At 39.4% G+C, this 24,597-nt stretch overlaps 1 protein-coding gene across 2 annotated transcripts in view; it reads right to left on the minus strand.

The window, feature by feature from the left end:
• The window catches only part of FAM13C (family with sequence similarity 13 member C), a 142,958-nt gene extending 118,669 nt beyond the window's left edge, over positions 1-24,289 (minus strand). The window contains exons 1-4 of one of the 2 annotated variants that reach the window (XM_036265152.1): positions 24,246-24,289; positions 24,069-24,107; positions 17,618-17,674; positions 13,603-13,798 (exon numbers count right to left, since the gene is read on the minus strand). In XM_036265152.1, coding sequence (XP_036121045.1) covers positions 13,603-13,677 — 75 coding nt within the window. In that variant the 5' untranslated portion in view covers positions 13,678-13,798; positions 17,618-17,674; positions 24,069-24,107; positions 24,246-24,289. Of the gene's footprint in view, positions 1-13,602; positions 13,799-17,617; positions 17,675-24,068; positions 24,213-24,245 lie in introns of those variants that run through there. The other variant, XM_036265151.1, reaches the window with a different exon arrangement.
• Positions 24,290-24,597: the final 308 nt, after the last annotated feature.

The raw sequence follows: 24,597 nt of genomic DNA on the forward strand, positions 1-24,597 counted from the left end.
TATCTGAATAAAAAATGGAAAAATGTCCTCGGGTGAGGATTCAAAAAAAATAAAAATTAAAAAAAAAAAAATAAAGGAGGCTTAAATGATTAGTATTAGCCTACTTTTATTTAGAGCTGAGTTAACTCAGCCTTTTGTTCAATCCTTCTGTCTTTCAGATAGAGCACTCTCTGGGCCCTCAGAGGACCAGCTCTCCGGGTTTCAAAATCAAATGTCAGTTTCAATACAGCTCAGAAGCGGGCTGGCCACAGGGAGAGAGAAGCTGGCAGAGGGAACAAGGGGAGGGAGTGATGCCCTCCATAACGCAACATGCAACGGTTTTCCCCTGGTTGTTTTTAATCTTGTAGGTCATACCTTCAGTGTGTTGGTGTTTTCTAGAATAAAACACATTCAAAGACAGCCACTGACCCCCACCACACTGGCAGATTGATTAAGAGAGCTTCAAACCTTGACAGCATCCCTTTCATTATTTAATGTTAGTTACAGCTGAAAAGCCTAAAAATCTATGGTTGGGATGTCCTTTCCTCTTGGAAATTTCCCTATCACACGGCACCATGACCAAGCCAAGCAATCATAACATTGTCGTTTGTCTGTTAAGAAACATTCTAAAGAGGCAGAGCTGGAAATCTGCATTCCTGCAAGAAGACCTCTAATTGTGGCTACAATTTACTAAGTAGCCAAATTGTAGAGGGCTCAGCTACTAAAAAAAAAAAAAAAAAAGATTCATAACAAAACCAAGCACAGGACTTTGTTGTTTGGGAGGCAAGGTTCCATCATAACTCAAAGACCTCCAGTTACCTGTGCCTGGAGTCAACTACATAAAAAAAAGTACTTACAATAGTAAAGCCAACCTAGCATGTGATACTAGCAAAAGCCTAGAGCAATAATTTTCAAGGTAGCAATTCCCTGTCTGGCTACTTATCTCTAGTAGGATTAATGTTCAAAACACGAGACTATTGTTATGTCTTACATTGGATATGTTGTCTTTGGTCATTTTAACACAGAAAGAGGCTCATCAGAGACTCTTTCTAATGACGTAATGATGGCCGCTGCTCACGGTGAGTAGGGACTAGTGGGATACGTAGTCTGCAAACTTTGAGGGCAGATTTTCAAACTTTTTTGCACTTCTATTTCATTTTTTAAAGTATTGTCACCCTAAAAGAATGGGCTTATTTTTCCATGTGTTTCATGCTGTTTGAACACCAAAGATGTAAAATAATTGTTGTAATAACTTCTTAGACCTAGACAAGCTGCAGACTTCTCTTCCTATGCCTTCCTTAATGGTACGAGAAGAATCACACTTAAGATAAAAACCCCAATGCTCTCAGGCTACATGGGTACAACTTCTACATTGGGGAGAAGATGAGTGAAGTTAAATATTCATGCCATTTATTTTTTTCTTTTTTTAGAATCTCTTCTTTCTCTCCTTCCCTTCCTTCCTTCCTTCCTTCCTTCCTTCCTTCCTTCCTTCCTCCCTCCCTCCCTCCCTCCCTTCCTTTTCCTTTATCTTCACTGATGAAAGCATTACAGATGTTCCTCCTTTTTATCCCCATTGACTCTCTCCTCACCGCTCCCACCCCCCACTCTGCCTTCACCATACTATTGTCTGTGTCCACTAGTTATGCATATATGCCAGTCATTCTTGATATAATCACTAGATTTAGTAAATACATGTTTTTATTGACATGTCAGCTAAACAAGGAATAATTTTTGCCTGCACAGACTCCCATTCCTGTTCAAAGCCATATCTACACGGGACATACTTATACTACAAAACTCTTTGTTGTTTATCTGAAGTGCAAATTTAACTGGGCATCCCATATTTTAACTGGCAGCTACATCTCTTGCAAAATATGGAGCCTGAAATTGTAGGCTTGAGGATGATATGCTGTGTCTCCGTCCCAAAGTGACATTTAACCATGTTTGATAAAGTTTAGATTGGCGATCCTTAGTTACCCAAAATGTGAGTTCATTAGGTTTCTGCTATCCAGGCTTACCAAACAGCTTCGCTTCCAAGCTCCAAAACAGGCTATCTAAGTCCCTGCTAAGCTGTTTTCTTTGCCTACAGAACACCCTACTCTTGGATAAATATCAAGTACAAGGGGATGCAAATTTGCATTTCTGTGTATATGTAGAAACCCAGCTCCCACATCTGACAATATCCAAATTGTCAAATCCACTTTCTACAGAAAGTATTATTTTTGGATCAACTTAAAAAAAAAAAAAAAAAAAACAAGTCTCTTAATTACAGCCTCACAGGTTTAACTAGCATAACCCAAAGTCACTGCAATCTTCTGGCAAGAGTAAGACCACAATTATTCCTAAATAAAATAACATAAATAAAACGCTCTGAAGTTTCTTTTGGCAATACAGAAGAAATCAATAACTAACCCTACTTCTTCTTTCCTGATCATAATGAAGCAGGGGTTTAACTGAAGGAATATTTACATAAAACTCCAATTCCTGTTCAAAACAATAATATAATGGTATGTTTATACTTTGGTGATACTTAATTAGCCTAATTAATGTTCTTTTTCTTCTTCTAGTCTTCTTCTAACATTCATACTTCAGTATTGAGAAGGGCTAGAAGAGAAAAAAGACCAATTAACTTATTGCTTTAGGTTAAATGCTAGTTTGAGTAGATGTAGAAGTCATTAGTGCTGCTGGCCAGTATTTCATTCATCCCTTTAGGGATCACTGAGAATTATACTTCCTGGTCCCTGGTGTTCTGGGGTTGTAGTTATGAGGGAAGCTCATGACCAGTTCTGGCCAATGAGTAGAGAATAAAAATGGTATATGTTGCTTCAGGACCGAAGCTTCTAATGATTAGTGCAGAAGCCTCCAGAGGTCTCTTTTCTCTCTGACTCAGAAAATAGCAACATTCAAGATTGTGACTGCTGGTTAGCTTGGATCCTTAACTGACCACCACAAACCAACACTTCCTGGTGACCAATGATGGACAGGTAACATTACAGGAAATGTACTTTTGTTGCTTTAAACTACTAAAGTTGGGGTTACTGTCGTTGTAGCAGACCACAGCTTCAACTAACTCAGGGGACATACAATTATTGAGGTTTTAGAGTATATCCAGCCAAATGAATCTATAAATTACTCTATACATTATTTTTAGCTCCCTGAAACTTGCTGAATGTTTCAGGTTACATCATTTTCACTTTTAATTCTCAACAAACTCTTAAAGTAGATACAAATTGTTATCTCCACTTTATAGATAGGAAAACTGACACAGAGCTGGGAGGTAGATGCTTGGAGTCATACAGAAAGTAAGGGGCTGAGAAGGAATTTGAACTCCTATCTATCTGGACCAATAGACTATGCTTTTTACCACTTCGGTATACCTTCATTCAACTATTCGCTCTGGGATTTACTAAAGAAAACTTCTGCATAGTAAAGGGAGCAAGTCTTGGAGCCCTGAGGGGCAGCAGGTACTAATAGGGACAAAGATGTCCCACGGATGTTACTGTTCTTTCCATGCATTATTAGGTCTTGACTATGGGCTGAATTTATAAGGCTGTATAATGTTAGAAACTGACATTGGAACTATGCAGGGAAAACTGGAAATTGTTTAAATCAGAAGTTATTTATCAATGCAAAAGATGCAAAAGAAGAGGTAAAACGAGACAATTTCAAGAGCCATCCTATATGGAAACCATCTACATCTTTGTTGAATATTCCAGGCAGCGTGTAAGTAGAGACCAGTCCTTGCCAGTATCTACTGATTCTCAGGAGAACCAATATCATTAATAACTTCTTATTCTTTTCTTTAGAGAAGTTTTCTGTAACTTCCATTGTAGGTGGAAAATCAACTAGATAATGTATTGCCAAGCATTACAATGCCAAAGTTTCAAATTTCCTATTGCTTATAAACTTGTCTCAAACCAGTTAGAGTTGTTTGGAACACAAACTCCCTCTGAGTGACAATTTTTTCTAACTTTTAATGCCCAGGCAAATGAATTATATTACTTTATTTTAAGATTCTGTCAGGTCAGTATTTAAGCTGAATGTTTATTTTTTTAAAAAAGTAATAATGTGATGTCATAAACATTCCATGTTCCTTCCTAAAATATCTTTCTTCATCAGGTTGTTAACTCAAAGAGAAATTTCAGAACCTGATATATTACGAGAACTCAGTAAACCCAAATATTGACTCAGATGACCTCACTTTCAAGGACCCTGAATTTCTCAGAGCTCTGTCCTCCTGACTCTCAACCATTTAATTCTTGGAAGAGTAAAAGGGAACTTGAAAAACAAACCCAGATGACCACCTTTCTTCTTAACCAGTAACAAGTCTTCCAAAAAAAAAATCCATACCTAAACAGGAATTGAAGTAAAACCTCTACAACGGAGCTGCAAATATCAGGCGAGAGAAATAATGCAACACAAACTAATGTGTCAAAACAATTATCTAACTAAGACTAATTGTTAGAGCCATGGTGACTTCATGCTCTTGACACATTGCAAGAAGCAAGCTCTTAAAGGCATATTCTCACTGAAAAGAAAGTAAAATTCTATTTGAAGTTCTCTTTAACTTGACAGCGCTCTAAATTTCAGTCATTCAGCTATACTAATTTTCTTGCTTTTACCATTTACACTTGCTCAGTAGTTCAGTATGATATTAAGAAAAATGTACAAAAAGTGGGTCTATAGTTGAAAAAAAAAATCTTAGTTCCTTTTGGGGGAAAAAATCACCCAGAATTAACTACTGTGCTTCTTCTAATTCAGAGTCTAGCACAATAAGAATAAAAACTATTCTTATATAAAAAGGAAGCTTGTAAAAACAAATGCAGTAAACACTTCATAGTTAGGCTAGTTTGCCTGAAAGTGTTTAGGAGGTTTTTATTTCTGCAGAAAAGTAAAACTGTAAATTTCACAATCAGACCTGAATTCCTTTCCAGCCTCTTAACACATTTCCTGGAGCCAAGTGGAAGAAACCTAATGCTGATATACACCAGACTGAACAGCTGGTCTCCCCAAGGAACTGGATTCACAGCATGATCACAGTACACAGCTCACTGCAGAACAGCTCTCTCTGTAGCCTCCTACTTTCTGTCTTCTGCAAAAGTAGCCACCAGAAGGGAGGACAGAAGGAAGGTACATAGCCTGATGCTAGCTGCTAGGGAGTAAAGGTAATAAGACTTGATCTACCAATGTTAACTCTAAACATCCTCTGGACAGTTAGGAGATCCAGTACAGGAAGTTGGTTCTGTTAGTCAAGTCATTCACCCCCAAATCAGGTTGTTAGGGATTAATATGACAACAGTACAGTCACAAAATATTACAACACATATAATCTATTACCTTTTTCAGCCAGAATATGTTATTTTAATCAGCAGAGAAATATCAATAAATATGGATTTTTAAAATTTATAAGTGGGCTTATACATTTTTTATTGTGCAATCAGAAAAGAGTGAGTACAGGAAATAAATGTGAAACAGACAATTCTTGGAAAAGGTAGTAATTGTACCAAGAACAAGACTAATCAAGAGTGGTGGTCACACACAATAAACAGAAAATATGTGTGCATATTTTCCAAGATGAAGAATTACCCAAATATTCAAAGCAGAGAGAGGAAATCTCCAGAGCTCACTGTTAAGCATAATGAGGTATGATAAAGCACATGTACCTTTGTACTGAGACATAACTGACATATAACATTATATTAGTTTCAGGTATGAACATGATTCAGTATGTGTATATAGTGCAAACTGATCACCACAATAGTTCTAGATAACATCCATCAACACATACAGTTACAAATTTTTTTCTTGTGATGAGAACTTTTAAGACCTACTCTTTTAGCAACTTTCAAACTTTATAGTCTCCATGCTATACTTTACATCCCCAGGGCTTACTTATTTTACATAAGGAAGTTTGGACCTTTTAACCATCTTCACCCATTTCACCCACCCCCATATTTTGTGTAATTTTCCACAAAATATTACAACATATATAATCTATTCTCTTCCATCAGTTCTCTTCCCTAGAAAAAGTGTTTGCTGTCCAATAAGACATTCTACACAATAGCAAACTGTTATTATTAAATTCTGCTTTGATAAGGAGTTTCTGTTGAGTACAAACTCACAAGTCTTGTTTTTAACTTCAAGTCCTTCATATCAATGAACTCCAGTACTGGCTTGGCATGAGTAAAACCTGCGTTTTCAAGAGACAGGTCATTATATGGTCCTTATCCAAGCCAGTGTTTACAAAGTCCATTGTCTAAGGAAGAGGGGCATAAACAAGTGGAAAGGAAAATTGTAACTGATCCTAGTTCAAATAAACATACTCGTTATTCTAAATAGGTTAACTTATTTGAGGAGATTCTTGCATTGCCTTCTTGGTTCCTGGACTTTCACTGGACTGGCAAATATACCTAAAGCCCTCCCCTTTTAAATCATTCATGATGGGTGCAAAACGGAATCAGTCATCCACACATGCACACAAAACCTCAGATTCTGCTACTGTATTTATCGTTCCTGCTCAGACATGTGGCCACCAAGACCAAGATTCCAAAAAAGCAGTTGCTCAAGGTGAGATCTGAACCTGACCTTCTAGAAGTGAAATTTCTGATTCTGACTTTGGAGTGATCAGAAAAATAAGAAAGATGGAAACTTCAATGATTACTCTGTGACCCCTTCTCATTTGCTCATATCCCCATTCCCAACCTGGTTAGGATCAGACTGAAGGTCCACTCTGAATACAAACTATGTGACAAGAGAAACCAGAAAGGGCCATAACTAAACTCTTAGTTCAGAGAGAGTTGTGTTTAAGTGTATAAAGGTTGTGCCCATAGGTTCTTCACGGGTGCTTTGGGGAATGATCTCACAACAAACCAGTTAGGACTGTGTCTGAATGACGGCAAGAGGGGTCGGGCAGGGATCTGTAGTATAAGTTCAAATTCCCCAAGTAAATCCAACTTCACAATAGAACAGCTCTCTCTACCACGGTGTGTGGTAAACCTAGTTCATGTGACATTTACTCTGATCAAAACTCATATGAAATAGGTGGATCTGTCTATATTTGTTCCAGTCCTTATGAAGCTTTGCAACTGATATTAGACAAAAGCACTGTGGCATGATCACTGATAACTGGGACTATTATCTAAACAATGACTTGGCCATAGCCTCACTTCTTTCATTTGAATCTAGTGACATCCAGGTCAGTGGTTTTCAATCAGAGATGCATATTAGACTTACCTATAGAGTTTAATAAAAATGAAGGTGTCTAGGTTCTACACCAGACCTAATGAATCATTTTACTTAACAGTTTTTTGCATATTCTTTTAGGATTATTATGTTATATCTCTAGATTTTTTTCATCTGAAAAAATTATAGGTATCCATTTTGGTAAAATCCAAAATAAATTTCCTGAGTTTCTTTGAACCAAGGCTTATTCATAGCCCTTTAAGACATTTAATTTGAGAGGAGTGACATTATTATCTGTTTATGCTTTTCACATTGTAAGTTATTCTTATTATAAATCGCATCAGGCTTTTCACATTTGAAAATGATTAGTAGTAAGTTAACCGCACCACTCTCTATTGCTGTCATCTGTACCTGTTTCTTTTCCGCAGATGCCTGCCTGAAGCTTCCATTATTGGTTGAATGTGTGACTTCACCAAAGAATACTATCAAGAGTCCCATGGTAAAGACCCAGATACTTTAAACAACTGACATTTCAAAGCACAGACTCTGGACATAGGCATCTGATGACACCAATGGGCTGAGTCAGGCTTTACAGGACTTCCGTCAAGAAGCAGATGGCTCCGCACTGCTGCTAACCTGAGATCAAGCTGAACAAGAATTAATTACATAGGACTGAATGGACCGATAAGGGAAATTTTACTGTGGTTAGCTGTTGGGAATGTTGTTTTAATGTTCTATGTACTGGATTTATAAGAAAGTCATTTCTCTTTCTACTTCAACTATCTGTAAGCCATACAATTTAGTAGATTCTTGTATTAACTATATTTTATTTTCTGTATTCTATTTTTTATTATTTAATTTTTAAAATTTTATTGTTGAGGATGTCCCCCCTTTTGGGTCCCCCAAAGGAGGATTGACCCCCTCCTTTCCACTCCCACACCCTTCCTGCTTTCCCCAACCTAATGTCTGTGTCCATTGGTTGTACATATATGCATTTAAGTTCTTTGGTTTATCTCTTCCCACCTCTCCTACCCCTCATCCATCTGAGGTTTGTCAGTCTGTTCCCTACTTCCATGACTCTGGATCTCTTTTGGTGAACAGCTTATTTTGTTCATTATGTTCCACAAATAAGTAAAATCATGTGGTACTTGTCTTTCTCTGACTGGCTTATTTCGCTTAGCATAATACTCTCCAGGTTCCTCCATGTCATCTCAAAGGGTAAGAGATCTCTGTTTCTTACATCTGCCTAGTACTCCATTGTGTGTATGTACCACAGCTTTTTTATCCACTCATCTACTGATGGACACTTGGGCTGTTTCCAGAATTTAGCTATTGTAACTAGCACTGCTATGAACATAGGGGTACATGTATTCTTTCTGATTGTTGTTTCAAGTTTCTTAGGATATATTCCAAGAAGCAGAATCACTGGGTCAAATGGCAGTTCCATTTTGAATTTTTTGAGGAAGCACCATATTGTTTTCCATAGTGGCTGCACCAGTCTGCATTTCACCAGCAGTGTACTAGAGTCCCCTTTTCTCCACATTCTCGCCAGCACTTGTTTGAGACTTATTTTCTGTATTCGTTTTTTAAAATTATTTTTTTATTAATTTGTTTTTGTTACAGATGTTTCTTCTTCTTCCCCCATTGACACCCTCCTCCCCATTCCCCCCACCCCACCCCCTGCTTTGTTGTCTATGTCCATTGGTCATGCATATATGCATTAAAAAATTTTTGTTTCTTTATTGATTTTTTAGAGAGAGAGAAAATGAGAGGGAGAGACAGACAGAAACATTGATGAGAGAGAACATCGACTGGCCAACTGCTGCATGCCCCTCACTGGGGATTTGGCCCACAACCTGGGCCTGTGTCCTGACTGGGAATTGAACCAGAGACCTCTTGGTGCATGGGTCGATGCTCAACCACTGAGTCACACCTGCCGGACTCTGTATTCTTGATACTCTGACATCTGGAGCCTGTCTGGAGCCTGGCTGACTTGCGCACTGGGAAGAGACTGCCTCTCCCAGGGCTGGCTGATTCTGGGTGCTAGGAAACAGAGCAAATGACTTGCCTAGGAGCCAGCCTTTCATATGCAAACTAACCAACCCATACTCAGAACCGCCTTCTTTTTCTGACTCCTACACTCCAGGTGGCAATATTCCTCTGCCTTAATCACCCCAGAGCCAAGTACCAGACAATGGAGAGCCCTATACCTCAGAGTCCCCTGAACTAGTCAAACTAGCCCATCCTGAGCTGCTAACCCTGCTTCCCTTGCCAGTGGAAACCACAGTAAAGGCTCCTGTTCTTGTTTCCCCCTCACCCCTTCTGTCTCCTGCCCACAGGGTGCTTCCTCGTGTGGCCCTGCATGGCATGGCACACCCCACTCCTGAAACTGGTAGTGGGAGTCTTTTCAAGTGGCAATCATCTTCTGATCTGTGACTTCACCACACCTAAACAATAATAAAACCTACACTTTAAAATCTGTTTATGTAAACTTAATTTCTGTTTATGTAAACTAAAATGAATATTGTTTGAAATGACAGCTGAGTCTCACTGACCCCCAAAGTTCAGAAATTCATATGGAGTGAACTTCCTTTCCATGGAAATAAGGTATTTGCATATATTCAATAATAATCTGTTTTCATTTTTACCAGAGTAGAAATGGAAAAATCTGATATGCAACTAACATCTTGGCTGAATGATGCTTATGGAATCAGGTATTACAAGCCCTTTTTTCTTTTTTTAATCTTCACCTGATTGATTTGAGTGAGAGAGGAAAGGGGGAGAGAGAGAGAAAAAAAGAAAAACCTCAATGTGAGAGAGAAACATCCATCAGTCGCCTCCCGTGTGCACCCTAACAAGGGATCGAACATGCCACCTAGACATGTACCCTGACAGATAATGGTCTGTATAGGACGATGCTCCAAACAACTGAGCCACCCAGCCCCAGCAGAACAAGCCATTTTTTAAAAAATCCTCATCTGAGGATATTTTTCCATTTATCTTTAGATAAAGTGGGAGGCAGACAGAGAGAGAGAGAGAAAGATAAACATCAATGTGAGAGAGAAACATCAACCAGTTGCCTCCCGTACACACCCAACAGGGGATCAAACATGCCACCTAGGTATTTAAACTGACAGGTAATGGAACCAGTAACCTTTTGGTGTACAGGACGACACTCCAACCAACAGAGCCACCCGGACGCAGCAGAACAAACCATTTTTAAGGAGTTAATGTGGCTTTACTTATGGAGCCAATGCCTGCAAAGTCCTTCTAGGACAGCCGGCCTGCTGTCTAGGTCACAGTGCTCCACCTTACAGGGGGTAAGAACCATCACTTCCTGGCAGGCCAGGAACCTAAGGTAATTTGGGGACCCCAAGAGGAGAATTTACCCAGATGTATAGGTACTGCAGGTGAAATGCAGTACAGTTTCTTGAACTTGGTTTCCTTTGCCTTGGGATGGCAAACAATAGAGGCAGTAGAAGTGCAGTCTGAGACTCCTTATGAAAACTTCCAGAGAGATGTTAATTCTGTATTTATTTGGTGCTTTATGGCTCTACATTTTGCTAAGCATACTTAAGAAGACTTACATGGTAAATTAACACTCTTGCTACGCCTATGTAAACAATCAGGCCAAACCTAATGAGACTAGCTTTATTTTGTGATCAAGAATACCTTAGTATAGTAAGGGAGAAAGTAGGGGGCAGGAGGAGAATGTAAGAAAAAATGGTAAATGACTGAAAGTTAGTGGCTGTCCTGGCTTCCTCATCCATCTGGATAACCTCTGCTTTTGTTTGTCCAGAACTAGGCTATAGAAGTAAACCTGTAGAAACTGATGGCAATGCAAATAATTCCTTTCCACAAAAATGCAAATTATTCCAAGGGAAAATAACTGCTTATCATCCTATGGATACTGCACGTTCTGAAAATTTTGTGTCAGTTTTTAATTCACTTTAGCATTTCTTGTCAGAGAACAAATACGTGATACTTTGCATCTCTTTTGAACTAGCTGTGATTATGTTATTGATTCCCTCTCCAATTAGCGATTTAAATAAAGTCTATGATGTGTCTGTATTCCATATCTGTATGAGAATCTTGATTATATCCTCTTCTAAAATGTAAATTTTCACCAGTGAATAAAAGATAAGCTTACATTTTATTTTTTAAAATGGTACCAGTAACATATATACCTCCCTTAACAGTTTTGATTCATTCTGCAGATAATGCTGAGTGAGTACTAAGCGCTGGAGATCCAAAAATAGATAAGGTCTGAAGCGCTGACCTCATGGAACTAACATCCTAAGGCAGCTAACATTCACTCAAACATTTTTCTAGCATTAGTGACCAACATCATAAAGGTTTAAAGCAGAGAAGAAAAACACACTTACAAAATTCTCTCAAAGTAACACTTTCTAAATAAGAAATTACTGCTCACCAAAGGAAAAATATTCCCGAGGGAAATCACATGTTTTATATAAAAAGTATGGTGAGTGCCATGAGGCAGGTAAATCACTGGTCTCACAATTGGAAGATCGGGGTATCTTTGTTAGAAACTCTGTGCTTTTATGGAAAGGACATTCTGCTCAAGTTATCCCAAATCTGATTAAGCCATGTAATTCCTCTGATCCTTAGTTTTTTCATTTGTACAAGATAATAATACTAACTCCGTTGGATTGTAATAAAATATGAGACATGCCTGGAACACAGCAAATGCTCAGCTAAGCGTTAGCTGATTTTATTAATGATGTTATTTATAGATGCTCAGTGCCTGGCCAGTACTCAACCCAGGTTAATTATCTTTCCCCAAAGAAAACAGGAAGGATGAAAAATGTTAAAAATTTTCCCCAAATATGGAAAACCTAAAATTATATTATCAGGGTTCTCTTACTCATTAGAAGGGAAAATGTGTGTAGATGGAGATGTTAGGACTGAACTGGAAATGTTACCTGCAGTCCAGGAGTCCAATGTTGTATTATAAGTGAAGACGATACAAGCACATCTCTCTCCTGAAATCTTCCCATGTATAACCAATAGGCTGGGAATGACATGCCCCATTAGGACCTTATTATAAGTAACAAGTGTGTAATTTCTGTGAGGCCAGACTATAAGATGACACAAGAAAGAGGGCACTTCTAAAAAAGATGGCTGGTCATCAAAAGTCCGCAATGTCACAGGTGACTCTTAGAAGGGGATTCAAGGTCAAAGCCTCCCTGTAATCAGTCAGACTGGGCAGGCAGCAATTTGGGTACCTGTATCCTCCCCAGCACCACAGTCCTAATCGAACAAGTACTGGGCACATTCAGTAATAGACAGGGTCTCAGTGTATCATAATTTAACTGCTATTTCACACTCATCTCTTTCTGCAACTCAACTCAGCTTAAGATCATCACAATTTCCTTCATGAATGCAGAAGGCATTTCATCTCACTGCAAAACTAACTGACAAAAGAAGAGATCATAATACCAAGGAAGAAATAAGACAGAAATCACAGGGCAAATAAGAAAACTACAAGGTCAACTAAACTGCCAAGCCAAAGTTGTTCTGACAGGAAGGTCACCTGGTACCCATTTACTAACAGGCCTGGACTTAAAGTCATAATTAACCTATTACACTTAGAGCTTCTCACATTATTTTGAAGGTTAACAGTTAAGGGTTAACAGAAAAAAAGCAAAGTTAGCATTAATGGAGTACCTATGTCCCCAAAACTGTTAGGTACATTACAAGTATAATCTCAGTGTTGAAACCATTAACCTCCTAGTAAGATTAAAGTGTATTCTAATTTTGCAATCCCTTTTAAAAGCATCATAAATTATTTAGAGGTTTTTAAGATAAAAAAAAATCACATTCTTTGCTATCTTCCTCTATAACTAAAAAAAGTTAAAAATATATAAAATGTAAATTCATTACCCAAATCAAATTGGGAAGATGTTTCCTTAATTCATTTAAATACTTATTAACCTCAAAGAACCGGACACCACACACACACACACACACAAACAAGCACATACACACTTGAGTATTTATTCAAGGCTACTAACTAAACCACAACCTAAGGAGAACGGCTCCAGGTAAACCTGGGAGTTTTGATTTGTTGAGAGAAATCTCCAAGTCTGGGGCAAGAAATGCATGTCCTAGAAAGAAAAAATAAATAAAGGCAATAGCATTTCCTTACCCTCTCCCACAAAGAGCAAGGCAGCTTCTCTTAATTATTGTCAAAGTCCAGTATTTAAGAATATAAATTTTAATGCACACTGACTTAGTAGCCTGCCCAGAGCACTCCACTACTAACCAACGAGGGCACCCATGTCTTTCAGGCTGGAGGTCTGCACAATGACAAGTCACTCGGATCACCTCCTGCAAAATAATGCGCTCAAACCATTTGCCAGAATTGTCCCCTCGCCTGAGAAGCACCCATCTTGGCAAAGGCTTGAGAAGACACACTACCTGACTTTCTCCGTGGCTCCTCCCATTCTCTGCTTTGAAGATGGATTTGGGCTTCCTGGACTTGAAGTTGCCCATGCTGGGTCGCAGCACACCGTCCACCAGCAGGGTCTGCTCTACATGCTGCGACTCCCGGGGGGGCGATGGCTCCTCTAGGAGAGCCCCGGTGTCGGGGTAATTTTCTTTATTGTCTTCATCTCTAAAACAGGAAAGACCCAATTTAGAAAGCACCACAAAAATAATAAATTGCTGTGGGAAAGAGGGGCTGGGCATACACATTGCTGCTCTATTTATATGGACCTAGCAACATTTTTAGTGTTGGCCTAGCCAGTTTCACAGGAACAAGAATTTAGGAAATGTGAATTTCACTCTTTAGATTACTCTCTATTCCCTTCCAATCTTTGCTAGTGAATGCATACTCTTTGTACTTGTAATTCTGTACATACTAGATGCTTGCTCCTCACTGACAAGTCTGTAACCATCTCTCTATAATTTTCAGAAGCATGTAAAAGTTTAATGGGGTCTATTTTAAGATACATGCTATCCAGATAGAATATAACACAAGGATTAAATTTTACCCAACCAAGTCATCTAAACAACATCCTCAAAGATCCCATTGTCTGGCTTCTATCTGTTGGAATTGCTGGAGAAGATCCAATGGGCGAGCATTATCTTTATACATTCAGTGCTGGAATAGCACTTTTAATGTTCACTCACCAATCAAATTCAATATAATGTCACCCCACCATTTCAATTTTCTCAAAAACAGTGACATAATAACACTCTTGTTTGAAGTCACACCCCTTTTAAATTTAGTGCAGTTTGTTTCATTATTTTGCAAAGAATCCAGCAAATACCATGAACAGAATTAAATGGGGCATCTCTTTATATAATCGATTTCATCCTTAACCCACTGGTAATCATTTGGTATTGAATTAGGAGTGGCCACTTGCCCCAGGTGGTGTTTTTCCCTCCTGCTCCCTGAGCAGAAGCTTCTATATCAGAGATTTGGGCAAGGTCAGCTAGGATGCAATTCCTCATGACTCAAGGGCATATAAAGCCGAGAGACAAGACCAGCAAAAGAAGGGTTTCTATGTGTACTGCTCAAAATGTCTTCTCACAAATAAGAAGGATTAAATTCCCTAAACTGATACCGGGAGGATGAGCTACAGTTAGTTCCTGGGAAAAGATCAAAGCAAACATTGGGGTTGGAGGTCTGGAGCATGACTAGATGCAGGTGGGCAAGGTATAGAAATAAAACTATGTGAACAACGAAGCTAAAGCCTCAGGACAAACAGTGCTTTCTGGTAAAGGAGAACCAAACATATAAATAATTTTTCAATATTAATAACTGAAAAAAAAAACAATGCCTGTGACACTGGTTAATATTTTCCCTTAAGATCATTTACAACTAAAAAAAAAATATCTAAGCCATTAATGGTTTTGGAAACCAATATCGAACCATGAGTTGGAACTACTCTAGTCCATTTGAAATGCATTTTTCTCTGAGGAAGAGCAGAACACGTGACCCTAGCATATGCCAATCTGGCATGTTATTTCAAACTGAAGACAAGACCCAAAAACTCAAGAAGAGCTTTTTACCTCCCCCTTAACTGCCTAAAAGAATTTATATTGAGGGTCTATACCAGGAATAAGCTAATACCAAAGATAATTTTTTATATCACAAAGGCTTATCTGCATGGTCTGGCAAATATTTGTTTACTCAGGATCTGCTCTTCTTCCCTTCCTGGGAATCTTCCTTCCCTTTGAGACCCCTGAACCCTACCACCTTCTCCTTAGCTCAGACCTGTATGTAAGTCTCAGTTAGCTAACTACAAAAGAGTCTGGCATGTTTGGGGTTCCCATACGTACAAAATTAATTTTTTTCCTCCTGTTAATTCGTCTTATGTGAATGTAATTATTAGACCAGCCAAAGAACCGAGAAGGGAAAAGTGTTTCTTCCTGACATCTCACTGGAAAAAAATAAACAGCTGCCTTTATGGTAACCTAAATGTTCCTCATTCAAGGACGATTGTAGAACATGTAAGAATTTTGTATTTATTTATTTATTTATTTATTTATTTTTTAATCCTCATCCTAGGACATGTTTCCATTTTTTGTACAGACAGTGTGGGAAGGAGAGAGAGGAAGAGAGAGAGAGGGAAACATCGATGTGAAAGGGACACATCGAGTGGCTGCCACCCGCAAGACCAACCAGGGCCGGGGACAAACTGCAACCGAGGTACATGCCCTTAGCGGGAACCGAACCCGGGTCTCTCCGGACTGCAGGCCGACGCTCTAACTGCTGAGCCAAACCGGCCAGGGCAAGAATTTTTTTTTTAAAGTGATTTTTTAAATCTAAATGAACTCTTTTGATAGAGTCATTCCTAAAATAATATCCAAACTTTGCTTTTATATCATATTTTTTCAAGGTGCCCCAAATTTATTCATCTCATTTACCTCCTTGACTTGAAAGCAAGGAAGGTGGGTGAGGGGAGCAAAAAGCATCTTTCTCTGATTACATAAAGATAAAACCTAAATACAAACGCTATCTTTAGAAATATATTTCTAACCTATTACTGGTTCCTCAGAATCCGCAAAACAGAAAAGTACAGGTTATGTAATTGATACCACTACTTAATGGGATCAATCATAACTAAGAATGACCATGATGTTCTAAAAAGAACAGGAGTCCGAAGGATACCTCCACTTATTAGTTGGGTAGCCTGGGCCATACCGCTTCACTTCCCTGACCCTCACCCATAAGAAGGATGTCACTTGTATCTTGAGAGATAATACAGGCTCTGTGAAAAGCCTACCATAGAAAGCTGGCTCAAGGCCACAACCCAATAAATAGGAGCTATTGTTACTCTCACTTACGCAAGCAATTATTTGCCAAAAAAAACAAAAACTGAGGCTCTTTTTATTCTTCCCATACCTCCAGGATAAATTCCAAACTCCTTAGCAAGGTACACAAACCCTTTGAAATTGGGTCTTTGTTTATCTCTAGAGTTTCATTTCTTACTACTCCTGGCCGCCTTACTCTCCCCCAGCTCTGAGGACTCCTGCCATCCTGAACTGCTTGCTGTTCCTTTAACATGAACAAATTTCTCTACCTTCTGTTGGCTTTCTGATAACTTGCTCCCTCTGCTTGATGGCATTATCTTTTATTTGGCCTTATATCCCACCAAATTTAAAAAAAAAAAAAAAAAAGTCATGAGCCAGGTGTAATTTTCTTCTATGTAGTCTTTCTAAGTGAATCCTCCGTTTACCTCTAATAAAACAGCACTTCAAGTAGCATTATCTATACTCTTGCCTATTTCCAACAGTGGACTAACTTCCTGGGGGCAGGAATTGATTTGTCTTCCTCTACTCCATATCTTAACTGGCTGCTGGAACACAAAATATGCCTTCAACAAATGTATGTATCCAACAGGCGGACTTCACAGTCAGGCAGACCAGGTCCAAATTCTGTCTCATAGTGGTTGTGTTTTCTTGAATGAGCTATAATCCCCCTGAGCCTCAGTTTCTCCATCTACAGTATGAAGAGGAAACACCAGCCTCCTTTCAGTTGTTTAGAATACATAATAAAATGTACATAAAAGTGCTTGGAACAAAGCAAATGTGGAAGAAATGGTTAACCATAAAGGTTTTGCCATCATCCCATGAACACCTTGATGACCAACACGGTAACCCAGACACTCAATGACACCTCTGATGAATATCTAGAACCTCTTCCTTAGGGTTTATGATGGGAACACTGAGATGAGTGGATCAATGTTTAATTCAATAATCATTTATTGATCATTCCCCAAATAAAAGGCACTATTCTGGATGTTAAGGGGGGATTATCCAAAAGTAGACAAGATAAAACTTCCTTCAAGAGCTGATAATCTGTTAGAGTAGAAGAAATAAGCCACAAGGACAAATGATTATAATTCAAAGAAGAGACTGCAGACACCAGACCCAGATGGTTTCCATTCTTCATCATGAAGACTAAGCAATGGTGGGTGGATACCTGAGACTGGAGCAGTCAGTCTGGTCTTCATGTAGAGAGACTGTGTCTTCCTCACACCTGGGAGAAGAAACAGAACCACATCAGATCCAACTGTCAGCTGCGTCAGAAGCAGCAATAGTCTAGAACTATTTTAAGATTAGCACAGTAAACTAAAAAAAAAACCAAAAACAGAATAATCCTCAGCACTCTCTCCCAAACCAGCTCTGAGTCCCAACATGTCTACCAGGTAATGCTATTAATGATGTCATTTCATGTGAACTCAAAGCTCAGAACCAAAGGTAAGCCCTTGTTTCCTCCACTGCTCTGCTTCACCTAAGGCAGTGGTTCTCAGCCTCCCTAATGCCACGACCCTTTAATGCAGTTCCTCATGTTGTGGTGACCCCCAACCATAAAACTATTTTTGTTGCTCCTTCATAACTAATTTTGCTACTGTTATGTCTTAGGTGACCCTGTGAAAGGGTCGTTCAACTCCCAAAGTGGTTGCGACCCACAGGTTGAGAACTGCTGACCTAAGGTAATAAGATCTTAGAAAGGACTTAAACGTTGACAGCACTTTAAGGGACACCTGACATTAAGACTGGTGGCTCAAAAGAAACTTCACTGCATGCCTTTTGGCATTCCCTCTTCCTCAGACAGTCCCAAAACGCATCTTCACCCCCTTCCTTTTTATAAAACTTCTGTAATAACCTTGTGAAAAAGTCTTGGCTATTCCATATTGAAAATTCCACGGTGCTCCACGCACCCAAGGGAATCTGGAATAGAATCATTATCTCTCTCTAGTGTAGGAGAGAGCCTTTGTTCCCTTTCCCAGTCATTCCCACCCCACCTCACTCCAAAACACTGCAGCCTGAAATGCTGTTTTCATCTTCAACTCCTACTCATCCTGTACTGCCCAAGTCAAGTCTCACAAGCTCTGTGAACCTTCCCACCCATGTTCATTCACATGCCACACTGCTATTTTAACCTTAATATATCAATGTTTACTTTTCATTATGAGGTTTCGGTAACCAACTATATCTTGATTCATACTGCTGTGCAATTCTTTTGTACCTCTGAAATCTTTCTAAAGAAGTAAGATAGGCTGCCACAGTGCTGACAGAGGTACCCCAGAGCAGACACTCAATGAGTGCTTGAATTGAGTCACTGACTCTGGCCCCTCAGCTTGTCTGGTCCTGAAATAAGAAGTATTTATTGAGCATTTATTGATTTCCAAGTACTACATGAGGCATTGGAGCTGTGATTATCAAACTCTTTAGAATTCAGGACTGACCAGTTTGTTTTCTATTTTCAACCCACTGTGGATAAATACTTTTGTATAGGAATGTCAAATTCCTATAAACATTGTTAAATGCTTACTCCCTATCTCTATACTGTTCTTGTCTCAGTCAAGATACAAACAATTTGGTACCCACACTTTAAGAAGCACAACTTCTAAAGGACACAAAGTTGAAAAAGACCTGGGCCCTGCTTGAGCGGTTCACAATGTGATGAGTAGGCAAAAATAAATACTTACATATATAAATATAACCATAATACGGTATTTATACTATGTAATACCATTTTTAAATATTCCTTACCAGCAATGGTTTATAATTTACCCATAGAAAAAATTGCTAAAGCTCTGTCCTCTTCCCTTATAATACCTTTTAAATTATGGTTTTGTACAGAATTAAACAAAGACTACCTACAGACTCTATTCCTCTCTAACTGTTGAAATATTTTGCTCTCAATGGCAGTTAAAAAAAGAAACTCAGTTGACTTAACAAAATGCTCTTCTTAATGAAATTAACTAAATGCCGTTGTTTTCTCTTGTTTTTGACTGTCAGTAACACACTCTGGCCATCTCATGGAACACGACAGTTAAGTTCTTAAGAATTGCCTGTTCTCCTCTATTTGAGGCATTCACTTAGATCATCTGAACTTTGCAATGTGAATAAAAATGTTTCCTAATAAAAATTACCTAGCTAAGTAGAAAAATCAATGGAGAAAGAAATGTAGAATTGCTGCTTCCATAGAATTAGGGTTCAACCAGAGGTTCAACCCTAGAGCCCAACAATACCTATTGTTTGGGAATTTGGCAAGAACTTATTTTTCTCTCCCTCATTAGCTGTATTAACCTTTCTTCTCAAAGTACAATTAGTTAAAAATGGAAACTCAGCACCAGGATATACAAAGTTGCAGATGCTTTGGATGTATGAGGCCAGACCTAATAAGCTGATCCAGTTTTAAGGCCTACTGAACAACTTCACTTGCCACTCAAGCAAACACAATTCCTAACTCACAGATATCGTGATGAAACAGATCTCCCTACTGGCTTACGTAGCACACATAGACAAGGTCTTGTAGTTCAGCTGGGTTTTCATTTGCTATGATGAAGACTGTCAAGTTCTACTTAATTAACATCTCCTTTGTGATTTTTCTACTGATTCTTTGCCCAGAAGCCCCAGCAATATACAAAACCAGCCCAATTATAAAACAGGATTCTGCAGAGGGAACTCATATCCAGATATCCCCACTCATGAGAGAAAATCAGTTCTAACCAAATACCTAACTGGTCTTGGGCATGGCATTCTCTTCTACATTAGAGGCCAATAAGGAATTTAAAGGCCAATCTCTTTAATGATCTCCTTAAATATTCAAAACTAGGTATCTTCTAGTCTCAAGTTTTTCAAACAGTAAGATGTGACCTATTAGTGGGTCTTAAAATTATACAGCAGCTATCAGCAATTTTTTTTGTTAGAGAAACAGAATAGAAAATGTAAATATAGTGAGAGTTAAGTGTTTTGTTTTGTTTTCACAAAACTTGTTTAAATAAATCATATATATATGTATATATACACACACACACACACACACACACACATGGGTGCTGGATTGCAATATAAAATGTTTTTCTTACTGTTGTTTGTAGTAAAAAAAAAAAGAAAAGAAAAGAATGTGAGCAGCACCTCTATTAAATGACTTCCTCTGAAGTTCTAATCAACTAGATTCTAAGTCCCATAGTTCTTAATTTGTGGTTGCCTAGACAGTATGTGGATAATTTGTCCTTTCAATTATTTCTCCATGAAATGCTCAGGGTTATTACATTTTTCTCTGTTCAGACTTTTACTCCATCAACCACAAACAAGAAAAACTATACGGTACTTCACAGCTCACTTCTCTTTTACATTACCTCAACGAAGCCTAACAATGTGAACTAGAAACTACCATCACACAAGAGGCTAAGGAATTGCCCAGGATTTCAATATGTACAGCAGTGCTTCTCTCCACCTCTCTACGCCCACCAAATAGTCTCTTCAGTCTACGTCCCCAGAGGCTCGCGAGAGAGGGGGAAAACGTGTTATTTAGAATAATGGTGGTGAAAGAAGTGCCCATGAAACAGTTCTCTTGTTTGACTTGTGTTAAATAAGAAGAGAGCCTCAGGGTGGTTATTAGATAAAATGCAGTTGTGCCAGGAAGGGGACTGTCACTCACCCTGGAGTACCATGTTCCCCGAAGGCAATGTTGTAGAGGTACAGCCTGAAACCCCATGGGATTTCTCCAAGTGTGTCCCCAGAACCACTTGCATTAGCACTACCTGGAGTGCCTGACTGAAACAGCAGGCTCCGGTCCCACCCCACTAGACCGACTCTGACTGTGGGGCCCAGGAATGTGAATGTTCAAACCAGATTGCCCTTCCCTCCACGTAACTAGTGTGCTTTTAAAAAGTTGCACACTGACCTAAAGGTTTACAAAACCCAGACCAGCACTGGGCTGACTCCGACACAAGCACCCATTCTAGGTTTCCACTTGGGGATACGGCCGGGGAAAATGGATTTTTCACAAGCCCCAACCCCCTTCCGCAGTTGATATTGATGATTAGTTGGTTTAGAAAAGCATTATTTCAGATGATAACTAGTTCATTGATAACTAAATCAGAATTCATTGCTGGTTAGGCTTCATTTCAAACAGCAGGTGCACCAGGAAAACATAGGAAATGACATGGAAAAGTAATGGATGAAAGAGCACCACAGACACAGAAGAGAAGGCCAAAGCCATTCTGATGTTGGAAGATTGGGTAGGAAAAAAAAAACTGAATGGGTCCATAGCTTCACAGATAGTGCCAGGCCTGGGAAAAACTGAGAAGAGAATAAAATCTGTCCTTGCGTCCCTCCCAATCTCCCTTCCCTATGACTCTTACAAGACCCCCAACTGGCCAAGCAGAACTCTATTAGGTTAGACTATCTGATAACATAATTTATATTAAAGTAATAGTGACAACTTGAATCCACCTCCCAGGGGCACAGACTTTTTAATTTTCATTATAATAAGTGTCATCACCAAGACCTTAATCCAAAAGAAATCATCTTCATCCAAAAGAAATCATCACCAGAGACCTCAATCCAAAAGAAATCATTTCAGGCACTAAAGAAAACAAATGAGTGTGGGTAGGAAGAAGCAGGAGTGGGGTGTGGACAGAAGGAAGAGGAAATCGTCTTGTACCCAAAACATAAGAAAGGCAAGCACCTCCCCTGTGTATGCCAAGACCACACCCAATATTTACTGAGCACCTGCTATGTCTGTGTGTCAGGTTAGTGCTCCTGGTCCTGCTGGCTTTGGGGTCAGGCCCAAAGAACCAAGGGAAATGGTTTATATTACTGAGGGAAAGAGAAAATCATGTATTAAACAATGACTAGTCCACGTTGTGTTATACCTATGAAGCTTTTGGTATGTTTTAAATATGCTCCTTAGATTTTTAGATTAGTCAGATAGCATTCAAATTGTTACTCTGTGCTTTTTAAAATAAATCACTGTCACTTCTCTGAAAACAACAACAGAATCTTATGCAATCAGAATTCCCTGGGGAGAGGCCAAAGACAAGGTACCAGACTTTCCTCAACATTTAACTATAAAACCTTTACCAAAAAACAAAACAAAACAATATTGTCCATGTGAAACCTGAAACTAAGTGTCTCCATTTTGAAGCTGTTAGGCCTGTGGCTGACTTGGGGATTTGGCCACACAGGGCTCACACGAATCACGCCCAGAAAGCACATGGTGCTTGTAAGCACAACAAAGGGAAGAAAGCAGTACCTGTGCACCTGAACCTGGAAGTCCCACCTCATCCTTGGCCAGCATACTGTGGTAGGCATCTTACCCCACTTTCAGGCTTTTGGAAAAAGCAATGTTGCACACGATTACCAAGCAATCTCATTAACAAGATATAGGTCCCAATGAGTATATTATATGGCATCTTCTAAAGAGTCAACGCTGGTTTGTTTGTTTTAAAGTAATTCCACTAAGTGAGCCCAAACCTTCACCCTGAGAGTAGCAATTCCAGAGAAACAAAAGAATATGGGAAACAAGAGGGACTCAGAAGTCCTATAGAATCTTATCCCCCATCACCAAATTACTGTGACAGTAGTAAGACTTGAAACTCACAAAATATCTATTCCCACATTTACTTGCCTCTTAGGAAACTTTAGCAAACAGCTCCCAAGTTACTGGGTTCTCTCTATTAAACTTGCGGCATTTTCTCACTGTAGTTGAGTATAACACCTTATATACCCCTTTTTCCTAAAAAGCTGTTGACAGTGACTTCTTCTACCAAAAGAGCCCAGAAGTAAACATCATGAGTTAGCCTAGAAAAACAATTGTTAAAGTATAGATAGTCCATACATACATGTATACATATAAATTACATGTAGTATTAGCATAATATACTATCAATTTTTAACACAGACGTATAGTATAGTGTTAGAAAAACACACTAAGGAAAGGATGACAAAAATGTACATCATGAACTATAAATATCTAATAAAAAAATACTGTGCCTGCTGGCCTTGAATAACATATTATACTCCTTTATTTTATGTTTAAATAGTGTTAGTGGCCCCGGTCGACCCTTTAACCATAGGACAAGATGACTCATTCCTCCTATAGCTAGATTTTTGAGGTCAGAAGACAAAAATGACAAAGAGCATGCAAGAAAAGTTTACTGTGTCTTAAGAATCTGTAGACAAGAACGGGTGAGGATAAGTTTAGCCTGTTTATCACATGGAATTCAACTCAAGGCATTTTACATCCGTCTTCTATTTGCTGTAAATGTATACAGCGCACTCCATGAAAATTGACACCAAGGTTGGCAAAATACAACAGAGCTTCCTTTATGACATGTCAAATACATTTTTTTTTAACTTGAGCTCCAAAGACACATATCTTGGTGCACTGAACTCCAGCAAGCAATCAGCTTGTTTTAATATCACTCCCGCAGCTGCTAAAAGGCTGCTTTCAACCTGTAAAGATTTCTGGGCCCCATCAGTCAGCACGTCTCCCGGTCTTCCCAGCCCCAGTTTACAGGAGACAATGCATCGAATACGAAGATTGGCTGGGGATGGTCGAGAGTGCGTTCATGATCGTTGCTTCCAGAGAAAAGCATGCAAGTCTTGTTTTAATGGTAAGAATCACTTACTCTGTTACAGCGGTGCTGCTGAAGGAATTATCCTGAAGGCTGAAACAGAAACAAGAAAACATCAGCCAAGTCCAGCGGGGGAGCCGCCTCCCTGATCGCTCTCCCGGAGTTAGAGCGCATACACAAACATGGCATTGCAAAGCAAATCTCAGGGCTCTCCCGGCAAGCTAGCTGTACCTTGGGCTGCTGTCTGCACATGCTCGTAAGGACACCCCCAGCAGGGGCCCAGCCGCACAGCGAACCACAAAGCCCGGCAGCCCCCGAGGCTACAGGGACAGAGCTGGGCGGGGCAGCCAGACGGGGGCACCGGGATCCCCGCAAGGAACACCTGGAGAGCTAGAGCACGACCCCGACCTTGCCAGCCCTGGGAAGCGTTTAATCCAATCCAACCGGTGCCAGCCACCCCGGGGCTGCAATAGGAAAGCCCAACTGTTCCTGCCTAGGTGCCGAAACCCCAGGGGGGCGGGGGGGGGGGGGGACTTGATTTCTAGCGGACGTCTCCTACCAGTTCTACAGAGCTACCTACCCC

This window comes from Molossus molossus, unplaced genomic scaffold, assembly GCF_014108415.1.
Source record: "Molossus molossus isolate mMolMol1 unplaced genomic scaffold, mMolMol1.p scaffold_m16_p_17, whole genome shotgun sequence".
Taxonomy (NCBI): Eukaryota; Metazoa; Chordata; class Mammalia; order Chiroptera; family Molossidae; genus Molossus; species Molossus molossus.